Consider the following 12799-nt stretch of genomic DNA (forward strand, 5'->3'; position numbering starts at 1 on the left):
GGTCAGGCTATGAGTTTACGAAGGCTACGGGTCAGGCTATGAGTTTACGAAGGCTACGGGTCAGGCTATGAGTTTACGAAGGCTACGGGTCAGGCTATGAGTTAACGAAGGCTACGGGTCAGGCTATGAGTTTACAAAGGCTACAGGTCAGGCTATGAGTTTACGAAGGCTACGGGTCAGGCTATATGTTTACGAAGGCTACGGGTCAGGCTATGAGTTTACGAAGGCTATGGGTCAGGCTATGAGTTTACGAAGGCTACAGTCAGGCTATGCGTTTACAAAAGTTACGGTCAAAATATGAGTTTACGAAGCTACTATTTGGCTGCTCGGCATGTATTCATGATAGCTATGGCCTCGCCACTTCAAGTCTCCCACGCATTATACAGCCAGTCTATTATGTCCCCATTCAAAAATCCTCTTAATAATGATATATTATATTGTACAAACCACCGTAAAAACCGTTCGACCGTAACGACATAAAGCTGTTTTCATGTGGACTGTAGTATGGTATATTCACCAAATAATATAAATTGTACGTTTTTGTTTTATTATTAGGAGAGAATAATATGTCAAATAAATTTGACGAATTGAAATGATTAAGAACATACGTATATATAGTATGCGCTTGGCTAAGAAGCTCACAATATTGCCATCCGGAAGTATAACGGACCAACACACAAAACTATGTGTAACCTTGAACGTTTATTGTCTGGTTAATACAGTTTAGTGAGAGTTACTCATAAACGCGGATGGCAAGAAGCAATAATAAAGTCCTGAGTGACGTCAACTTCATACTATCCAGAGCTGCCTGCTTGAAATCTAAAAAAAATATCATAGTTACGAATGGAAACAAACTAATAAATAATTTGCCATCAGCATGATCCAGAAATGCTCAGAGTCCTGAATAATAATAATATAGATTCTGAGGAACTAAACTTTTTTTCCAATAAGATTTATTCAGTCAAAGAGGCGAATGCAGGTCTGTAGCTGGAGTTTTTAAAAAATTCGAATTTCTACGAATTATTCGTAGTCCTAGGTAGGTCTGGGATAACGAACCTAAAATCAAATATAAATTTCCCCAAAATGTTTCCAATACAAACTTGTCAAAAATGTATTCTGTATTTATTTTATTTTAAATCTCAAGTTTGGTTATGAATTGTAATAGCGGTTATTCTCTCGTGGAAGACAGTTTTTTTCATTCTGCATTGACTTTGAAAAAAAAAAAACCCAACCCCTGGCCCAACAAACTTTGAAAATTTTGGCCAAAAAAAACCAAACTCGTCCTTCAAATTATATCAACGGATTTAAATGACCATCTTTAATAAAGTCCCTGGTTTGAGAGTTTTTGTCAAGAGGAGAGGGTCATTTTAGCCTAATCGATCCATATTTTGAAGGATGAGTTTTTTTTGGCCAGAATTTTGAAAAATGTGTTTGGGGTTGTGACGTCATCAAAGCGTATTGTAACGATTAATACGTATTATATACACAATAATAATTTATTATATGTTGTGTCATCAAAGATTACTATATCAATATTATATGAGATACAACGCAATATAATGGGCTTTGGGTTTTATATATCTCCTTGGACTATTCTTTTAATCCATAACAGACAATGCCAGTTATTCTATTGTTCATTTATTTATTGATAGAGAACACACTGGATCGTTACCTGGTTTTTGATTGGTTTTCTATGTGTGGTGTGTGTAAAAGAAGAGATACTGTGCATGTTATCAATGGGTGCATATGTTAGATTGCATATTATTGGCGACATGGTTTGTTTTTTAAAGATAAGCCAAAGCTGGTTAGATACTAGTTGTCTTGTTGACTTGAGTTACTTTGCGATTGTTTACAGTGGGATTGGACTACTACTACTACTACTACTACTACTACTACTACTACTACTACTACTACTACTACTACTACTGCTACTACTACTACTTCTACTACTACTACTGCTGCTACTACTACTACTACAACAACTACTACTACTACTACTACTACTACTACTACTACTACTACTACTACTACTATAACAACAACAACAACAACAACAACTACTACTACTACTGCTGCTGCTGCTGCTGCTGCTGCTGCTGCTACTACAACTACTACTACTACTACTACTACTACTACTACTTCTACTATTTACTACTACTACTACTACTACTACTACTACTACTACTATCTACTACTACTATACTATACTACTATACTATACTACTACTACTACTACTACTACTACTACTACTACTACTACTACTACTACTACTACTACTATAACAACAACAACAACAACTACTACTACTACTACTACTACTACTACTACTACTACTACTACTACTAGTACTACTACCACTACTACTACCACTACCACAACTACCACTATTACCACTACCAATACTACTACTACTACAGTTTTCTGGCCAAAATTATAATATTTTGTTTTTTCGTAGTATGTATGGCTGTATAAGTCTATTGAAGTTTGTAGTAGCGATCGTTCCATTGTATGTCGTAGAATTCATGAGGTATTGATTGACCCAAGGTATGTCCGATAACATTGAATTGTCACAATTCATCACATCTGATCGGATTTGATAAGCATTCAGCAGACGGAACAAGCGGTGGTCTGGTCCAGGGTTATCAGTTTGACACTTTCAATGTCAAATAAAAAAATAAAAAACAACAAAAAAGCAAACAAACAAAAAACAAAAAAAAAAAAAACATTGGCGTTTCTTTTTTAAAAGCCGTTTGGCGCGGAAAAGTTGGGTTTGCAAACTTCGACTTTTCTCTCTCCGTGTTACTAATTTTAGAGCCAAAATAACCATCTCGTACCTTCTTGTAATATAGTACAATGTTATATAAATGGATCACCCACAAAGTTCCAACGATTCAACATTCGATTTTCACAAGGTCTTCAGTGTTAATAACTCTCTTTACGGCTATTTGGTCTTAATTGTGGTATGACACTCACTTTCGGGTCGGAAGGTCCTGTGTTCGAGTCCCGCTCTGAATAGAAATAATAATAATAATAATAATAATAATAATAATAATAATAATAATAATAATAATAATAATAATAATAATAATAATAATAATAATAATAATAATAATAATGGTCTGGTCAACTTAGCACGATGTTTCCGCAAAGCATACTCTAGAAATGATCCCTAAGAGTATGGTCTTAATAATAATAATAATAATAATAATAATAATAATAATAATAATAATAATAATAATAATAATAATAATAATAATAACGGGGGGCGAAGTGGCCGAGTGGTTAAGGCACTGCACTGTGACCCGGAATGACCCGGGTTCGAGCCTCGCTTCAGGCACTTTCATTTTTTTTCCTTGAGCAAGATTTGGACAATATGGTTGATTCCTGTTGACATCAGACATCTTGTTTGATGAATTATCTATATTCCTTTGTGGAATGCCTAGGCGACGATATCTTATGGTGTCGTGACGGAAAAGGAATATTTTTTTTATTAAAAAATAAAATAATAATAATAAAATCTGAAGGCCCCTAAAAAACAAGAAGACATTGTTTACCCAGAATACAAGAACACTGCGAGACCAAATCCACCAATATCAAAACAATATAAGACCATGAAAATGGCATCCAAAAACAAGAACAAAAATCACGATAAGTATTGAAATGTAAGCTCCAATTTACTAAACGAAGAATACTATGTACGTTTCGGGTTTCCCCTTTATCAACACAACACGATGAATGAAATTGGAGCCGTTATTTCAATACTTAACGTTATTTTTTTTCTTCCTTCGAGCTTCAAGCAGCAACATTTTCATTGTTCAAAAAAATCAGTACACAAGTCCCATAAGATACATTTAAAAAATCAATCAAGTAATTTGTAAGTATTTAGTGAAAAGATATGTTTTAATGCGTTAGAAAATTATCAATTGAGCTCGAAAATCCTACAGACTGAGGGAGATCATTCCATATCTAAATGGGTCTAAATTTCATCAGAGACCTATCACCAAAGTTTAAGTTTAGTATTAGAAGATGCTAACAGTTTTGTTTTTATTCCATTATATTTCCATCAGCTGTCGGCACCCTAGAAGAGTTCAGCAATGTGAAGGAACACCACGTCGCCAGACACGGGTTCGACTGTAACTTCTTCACTCCCGCCAATCGCCCGTACTGCATCAAAGCGCAGCACTCCATGTGTGACGTCACGCCCGTCCACGCTCTTCGCGGAGTCGATTTGTACCGGAAGGACGGTCTGTCTACCTCCATCCTGTTCAAACTTTGGCCAATCGCCCTCAAAGACACGGTGGTGAAGTCTGAGAATATGAACATTCCAAACACGAGCGGGGTAAGTCTGTATTAAGAAATTATGGAGCAGGCACCGGTGTAAGATTAAGAAGTGAACAAGTGTGTATGAAAGGTGCCAGACAAAACAATAAAGAAAAATACAAGAAATATTTTTTTTAAACATCCCCAAAATTCAATCGACCTCGACTGGGGATCGAACCTCAAACCTTCTGATTACCGGTCTGATTGTCAATTGTCCATTCTCTCTCTCTCTCTCTCTCTCTCTCTCTCTCTCTCTCTCTCTCTCTCTCTCTTTCTCTCTTCCCCCTCCAAAACACACACACACAAAAAGAAACACACACACATGCACACACACACACACACATACACACACGCGCGCGCGCGCACATTTTACGTCCAAGATGGGAAGGGAAAAAAAGTCCTTTTAAGTCTTGAGTAATTCTAAGTTAATCTTGATCTTTTAGCCTTCATATTCAATCATGTTATTCCTAATTTCTTTCCCCACCACAGTCTTTCCGCCCACATCTCAAAAACAAGAAAAGATACAAAGAACTGAAGCTGAGAGACCGATCGGACCGACCCAAAACCATCGACAGCATCAACGAATTCTTCCACCTCCACGACAACGAGGCAGGGGCAGCGGACTCCAAGGACCTGCAAAACAACAAATTGTCCAAATCACAGCCGTCTGTGCTGGTGGCCGTGGACACGTCCGGGGCCGGCTTCGAGAGGATGGCGTCCTTCAGGCGGTCTATGACCAACGATGACGTCGCCACTACGACCCATCTCAGCCTGGATAGAAAGAGACGACGTAGAACTGTCAGTGGGATTGGGGACAATATCATACAGGTTTGTTGTTTGTCTGTTATAGAGTGTGTTGATAGATGTGGAGATATGGACGACGAATAATATAACATTAGTTACTCTATGATAAATAGCCACAGATGGTAGAAAATAAAAGAAAAACCACCGACACTATTTTAGGAAATTCATTCAAATTAAATGTTTTTTTGTTTGTTTGTTTTTTTTTTAATTTGAAAAACACAAATAACCCCAAAAACAAACAAAAACCAAAACCAAACCAAAACAAAAGCAACAACAAGAACAAAACCAAAATAAAAAAAAACGGACAACAATTAATTTAAAAAAAAAACAAAAAAAAAAACACGCAATCAAATAAATAAAACAAGTAAACCAAAACACACACACACACACACACACACACACATACACACACAAACAAAAAAAAACAAAAAACAACCCAACAAAAAATAAAAACCCCAGCAATTTTGACATGACAGTGGACATAATATTTTGTCATGTGCATTACGAGAGATAATTCCCAGTTCATTATTTACCAGGAAATGACGAGAAACGACAGAGTAAGATTAAATCGACAAGCATAACGCCATTTTACAATCAGATTTAATGAGTTATGCCGACAGCGACGTGTACATATTTACAGGTCTGATAAGCTAAAACAATCACGGGCTTGATTTAACATTGTTGTAATGGGCAATAATTTGCGTCGGTTTAAAATTCTTTTCATTACAACATTGAGTCCTTAACAATTTGGATTATCAGACCTGCAAATAAGTACACGTCAACCGATAACAGTCAAGTTAATAATCAGCAACTTCTGCAGTTGCAATTTTCATAATGTCATGATTATTAAGTATTGTCATAATTTTCAGGAAATTCCAAAAAGTCATGGTTGTGAAATATTATCATTACTTTCAGGAAATTGAAGCGTTTGAAAAGGGGAAACGAATTTTACGGCAAGGGCCACGAAAATACAGCCTTGACAACTTGGATAGCGCTGACCTTGACGCCAAGGACGAATTGATGCAACAGTTCCTGATGGAAATCGATAACCAGAGAGCCGAGAGGAAAGAACAAGAATACGCGGCCGAGAAAGACAACAAACTACTCAAAAAATTCATCCCTTGCCGAAGAGCGAAATCTCTACCTCGGTGCGTGAAGCTTCTTTCGGAGACTTTCATCAAAAGAGAGTCGACGAGGACGCCCCTTTACGTCAAAAGACGATCTCAGAGAGTTCCTGTTGATGAGATGAGACTCACCAAAGAAGACACTGCTTGCAACACGACGGTGCACAATTTTGGCGGGAGCAACGCCAGTCTCGTCAGTTCCGGCACAGGTCGATTGTCTAGAGCGTCGACTCGTTCCAGCATCCTAGGGAATAAGATAAGATCTCTGATGGCGGGGACGGTGAAAACGGTGAAGAAACGGCCCAAATCGTTGGATTTTGACTCCGTTGGCGTCATCGATGAAGATGACAAGAAGAAGAAGAGGAGCAGCAAAGAAGGCGCTGCTGAGAGATCTGTCAGTATGAGTAGAATTGGTGCTGCCGCTCCAGTCCCTGAAGGTGAGCTGATTCATTCATTCATTCATTCATTCATTCATTCATTCATTCATTCATTCATTCATTCGTTCGTTCGTCCTTTCGTTCGTTCGTTCAATCATTCATTCATGCATTCATTCATTCATTCATTCTTTTATTTATTTATTTATTTATTTGTTAATATGTTTATTTATTTATTTTATTTATTTACTTATTAATTTATTTGTTAAAATATTTATTTATTTATTTATTTAGTAAACTATTAATTTTAAATATTTCATTTATATTTTAAATGGGACATTTTGAAACGCATTGAACATGGTGAATTCTTGGAAAAGCATTTTATAAAGTTCATTATTATTTATGCATTGCGTGGCTTGCTCTTTTTCCACCTTTTCCCCCTCCTCCCCTTCTTACTCCTCCTAATCATGCTTCTTCTTCTTTTTCTTCTTCTTCTTCTTTTTCTTCTTCTTCTTTCTTCTTCTTCTTCTTCTTCTTCTTCTTCTTCTTCTTCTTCTTCTTCTTCTTCTTCTTCTTCTTCTTCTTCTTCTTCTTCTTCTTGTTTTCTTTTTTATTATTATTATTTCTTCCTGTCTTTCTGCCTGTCTGTCTGTCTGTATCTCAAGATGGTTAGCCTTGCCTGTCACAAAGGCAAGCGATGTCGATCGTGACTAGTGACGGGATTAGTGACAATGATTGTTAAACTCTAGCCGTGGCATTTTGTGGCTTTGGGTAAGACACTTTACACACTTTACCCATTTCTACTCAGGTGTGAATGAGTACTGGCAATATGCTGTGAAGGATATTGTAAGAGCGCTCATACTAAAAGGACACTAAAAACAATAACAAAGAGATCAGTGATGTCAGTTTCTTTCTATCTATAAATCAGGATATAAACGTTCAAGGTCACACATAGTTTTGTGATGGTCAGAATCAGCGTGGGTGCGCAACCGGATGCGCGGGTTGACGGAGGTAGGAAACAATAACAAACCCACATGGTTGCCATTACCTCCACCATCATTCTCGCTCACGGTTTGTGGAAAGCACTTCATTACAGACACGTAATAGTGAATCTAGTTTTTGTTTTGAACATTTCTATTATTATTCTTTGTAAATTGACCCATATTAAAAGAAACATACAAACAAAACAGGCATGACCAGTCACTAACAATGCCGTGTAGTGTGTAGACAGTAACACAGTACGGTGAACATGACTGACACTGGGATCGGAATGTCGGAACCCATGAGTCGTTCGCAACTCTGCCTCACGTATTCATTTAATTTTTATTAAGCTTGCGTAAAACATACAAACAAAAAAGACATGACCAGTCACTAACAATGCAGTGTACTGTGTAGACAGTAACACGGTACGGTGAACATGAATGACACTGGGATCGGAATGTCGGAACCCAGTAGTCGTTCGCAACTCAGCCTCGCGTACTCATTTAATCAGTCAATTTAAATTTCATTTAGCTTGCGTAAAACATACAAACAAAACAGGCATGACCAGTCACTAACAATGCAGTGTAGTGTGTAGACAGTAACACGGTACGGTGAACATGAATGACACTGGGATCGGAATGTCGGAACCCAGTAGTCGTTCGCAACTTAGCCTCGCGTACTCATTTAATCAGTCAATTTAAATTTCATTTAGCTTGCCTATTCTTCAAGTTTATGATATATTCACTTTTTCTATTTAAAAAGGGTAATCCAAACAGACCATAAAAACGATTTTATAATAAGCCGACTTCAACTTCCATCACTTACGACACGAACTTATTTTGGGTGTTTTTTTTTAACAAAACTGTTTGACTCAAACTAAAGCTTCGGCATTGGATAAGGAGCGAGGTCCCTGTTGCCATCTTGCTTAGTTTATACAGAGACTGGGTTGCCAGGTTGGCTGTTCTTGATAAATAGTAGTAAATAGCACAACCTTGTGCAATGAGAGAGAGAGATTTTGAACAAAAAACGAATATCTCTCTCTCTCTTACCCTCTCTCTCTCTCTCTCTCTCTCTCTCTCTCTCTCTCTCTCTCTCTCTCTCTCCCTCCCTCTCTCTCTCTCTTCCTATTTCATCTGTCACACTGTTTGACAATCTTCTTCACCTGGCTCACTTGTACTTGTAATATCGGGTGTAAGGTAAAATTTTGAACAATTATTATTATTTATAAAATGCGAGAAACTTTGCAAATAAACCGATAGACTAGATATTAATTCGATTCGAAAAGTGGAACACAAAAGGAGAATTTGCGAATATCCGGTCCAGACATAAGCGTCATGGTCTTATTTATAAAGTGCAGAATCTTTGCAAATAAACGGATAAAATAGAGATTCATTCGATTCGAAAAGTGGAACACAAAAGCAGAATTTGCGAATGCCCGGTCCAGACATAAGCGTTATGGTCTTATTTATAAAGTGCAGAAACTTTGCAAATAAACGGATAAGATAGAGATTCATTCGATTCGAAAAGTGGAACACAAAAGCAGAATTTGCGAATGCCCGGTCCAGACATAAGCGTTATGGTCTTATTTATAAAGTGCAGAAACTTTGCAAATAAACGGATAAGATAGAGATTCATTCGATTCGAAAAGTGGAACACAAAAGCAGAATTTGCGAATGCCCGGTCCAGACATAAGCGCTATGGTCTTATTTATAAAGTGCAGAAACTTTGCAAATAAACGGATAAGATAGAGATTCATTCGATTCGAAAAGTGGAACACAAAAGCAGAATCTGCGAATGCCCGGTCCAGACATAAGCGTTATGGTCTTATTTATAAAGTGCAGAAACTTTGCAAATAAACGGATAGACTAGATGTTATTTCGATTCGAAAAGTGGAACACAAAAGCAGAATTTGCGAATGCCCGGTCCAGACATAAGCGTTATGGTCTTATTAATAAAATGCAGAAACTTTGCAAATAAACGGATAGACTAGATTTTAATTCGATTCGAAAAGTGGAACACAAAAGCAGAATTTGCGAATGCCTGGTCCAGACATAAGCGCTATGGTCTTATTTATAAAGTGCAGAAACTTTGCAAACTAAACGGAAAAAATAGAGATTAATTCTAATCGAACAGTGGAACACAAAGGCAGAATTTGCGAACAACCGGTCCAGACATAAGCGTTATGGTCTTATTTCTAAAGTGCAGAAAATTTGCAAATATACGGATAAGATAGAGATTAATTCGATTCGAAAAGTGGAACACAAAAGCAGAATTTGTGAATACCCGGTCCAGGCATAAGCGTCATGGTCTTGTTTAAATGAAACAATGCCATTTAAAAAAATATATGGTCAATGACTAATTAAGCTAAATATGCGGAGTTCAATTAGATAACTTGATCTGTGAATTTTTTTTATAATTAGCTGTTTTTATTCTCCATCATTTAGGTTATGTGATTAAGTTTATAATTGAAATACAAACTTTATCTCACTTATCAATGTTTTGCAATAAAGGAGAGTGTGAGTGAACCTGAGCAAAGGAAATTATTTGAGAGAGTGATATTTATCATACTTTTCAGTTTGTAGTTGAATTCTAGAATGGATTCTTTATAGTTCTCATTGATTGTATGTCAGTGTGTCAGTCTTTAGGACACCGATTACCCTAATGCGGCCACAATTTACAATGTGACGGCCACAAGCCCGTTAAACGCAGAGTGGGGTATTGTTTTTTGCAAGTAATGCTATGGTTTTAATAGGATATCTGTCTCCTATTAAAATACATTCCTGTGTTGGATTTTGGATTAAATTCATGTCTTCTTCGGATTTTGGGATATTTAATTTTCATGGATTGTTATTGTGATTTTCAAGACTATTAATGTAAGTAAATGCCCAAATAGATATTTTTATTCATTTATTCTTTATTTTTTTTTTTTTAGTTTTGTTTTGTTTTGAAGCATTTATTATAAGAAATATTGTACATATGCACTTATACACCAAAGACTATATCCTTTCAACTGCTTATTATTATTATTATTATTATTATTATTATTATTATTATTATTATTATTATTATTGTTATTGTTATTATTATTATTATTATTATTATTATTATTATTATTATTATTATTATTATTATTATTATTATTATTATATAATAATGATAATAATTAATAATAAGTGCATTGAGTGAAATCCCAATCATGGTTGCCCAAATAAAACTGGCGCTAGAATCCCGACTACCTGTCTAAACGAATGTTGTTTGTACGATACATACTAACTACACGTTCAATATCGGGGGCAGAAAATATACGTTTGGTTTTATGAAATTAAAACAGTAGTCCCACATTGTTCTTTGATGTTATTTGTGGTTGCATTTGCTTTGAAACTTACACATTATATTGTGTTACATTGTTTACAAAATATTTCTGGTACTCGTATGCATGTGTAGTCAACGGACCACCGGTCAATCGTGTTCTTTATTATTTTATTATTAATTTTGGCTTGACATCTTACATATGTGAATTTGACAGGTTGTTATGGATGGTAATTATAACATTAAGTGATTTTTAAACATTTTTACGGCGTTTTAAATGTCTTTCTTGCATTCATTGCCGAGCACCTCCACTTTTCTGTTACTATTTTAACGATCAGCTGATTTTCTCTTGCCTCCCCTTTAATTTCGCGGACTTTTTTCAGAACGAGGCGTGGGAGTGGCTAGCGGTGAATGTTGTGAGTATTTTAGCTAAACGCACAGCATCAATAAACGTTAAATGTTACTCACAGTTTTGTGTGTTGGTACGTTTAATTTTGCTGATGGATGTTGTGAGCATTTTGTCTAAACGCACAGCATCAATAACTATGACCAATGTGTACTCATTTACAGGTCTGATAACCCAAATTGTTATGGGCTCACCGTCGTAATGGAAATATTCTCAAATCAACACAAATTATATATAGTCCATTACAACAATGTTAAATCGAGCCCACAATTATGTTAGGTTACCGGGCCTGCTAATACGCTCACCTAGACAATGACCTATGACCCCATAAGAGCTGAAATTGGAGCAAGCTGATCCGAAAAGAAGAATTTGTTTTGACACAAATCTTATCAGACTCAGAACATTTCCCCCTATTTTTTTTTCTTCATGAATCGTAGATTATTATTTTCTTTGTAAGCTTATACAGCCGTATTCTGAAAAGGCAAAAAAAAAACATAAACAAACAACAACAGCAACAACAAAAAAAAAAAAAAACAACAACAAAAAAACCCCAACGACAACAACAACAAAATAGAAAAAAAAAACGGAAACAACATGTAGGAATTTAAATTTTGCACATAAGACGCGTCTTTCGAACATCGATCGATTAAATTGACCCTCATCTTGTCAAAAATTCTCAAACCTTGAGCTCACGTGAAGTATTTATTATTATTATTATTATTATTACTACTACTACTACTACTACTACTACTACTACTACTACTACTACTACTACTACTACTACTACTACTACTACTACTACTACTACTACTACTACTACTACTACTACTACTACTACTACTACTACTATACTACTACTTACTACTACTACTACTACTACTACTACTACTACTACTACTACTACTACTACTACTACTACTACTACTACCACTACTATTGTGATTATTATTTTTACTATTATTATTATTATTTATTATTATTATTGTTATTATTATTATTATTATTATTATTATTATTATTATTATTATTATTATTATTATTATTATTATTATTATTATTATTATTATTATTATTATTATTATTGTTATTGTTATTATTATTACTACTACTACCACTACTACTACTACTACTACTACTACTACTACTACTACTACTACTACTACTACTACTACTACTACTACTACTACTACTACTACTACTACTACTATACTACTACTACTACTACTACTACTACTACTACCACTACTATTGTGATTATTATTTTTACTATTATTATTATTATTTATTATTATTATTATTGTTATTATTATTATTATTATTATTATTATTATTATTATTATTATTATTATTATTATTATATTATTATTATTATATATTATTATTATTACTATACTATCTACTATATCTACTTACTATACTACTTACTACTACTACTACTATACTACTACTACTACATACTACTACTACTACTACTACTACT

The 12799-nt window shown here is 35.1% G+C and overlaps 1 protein-coding gene across 1 annotated transcript in view; it reads left to right on the top strand.

Annotated features, from left to right (window-relative positions):
* The window catches only part of LOC144967409 (uncharacterized), a 76880-nt gene that overhangs the window by 54309 nt on the left and 9772 nt on the right, over positions 1–12799 (top strand). The window contains exons 2-4 of the mRNA XM_078904575.1: positions 4069–4340; positions 4811–5149; positions 6041–6686. Coding sequence (XP_078760701.1) covers positions 4069–4340; positions 4811–5149; positions 6041–6686 — 1257 coding nt within the window. The remainder of the gene's footprint in view (positions 1–4068; positions 4341–4810; positions 5150–6040; positions 6687–12799) is intronic.

This window comes from Berghia stephanieae, chromosome 3, assembly GCF_034508935.2.
Source record: "Berghia stephanieae isolate SIO BIC M18660-M18661 chromosome 3, UCSD_Bste_1.3, whole genome shotgun sequence".
Classification (NCBI taxonomy): Eukaryota; Metazoa; Mollusca; class Gastropoda; order Nudibranchia; family Aeolidiidae; genus Berghia; species Berghia stephanieae.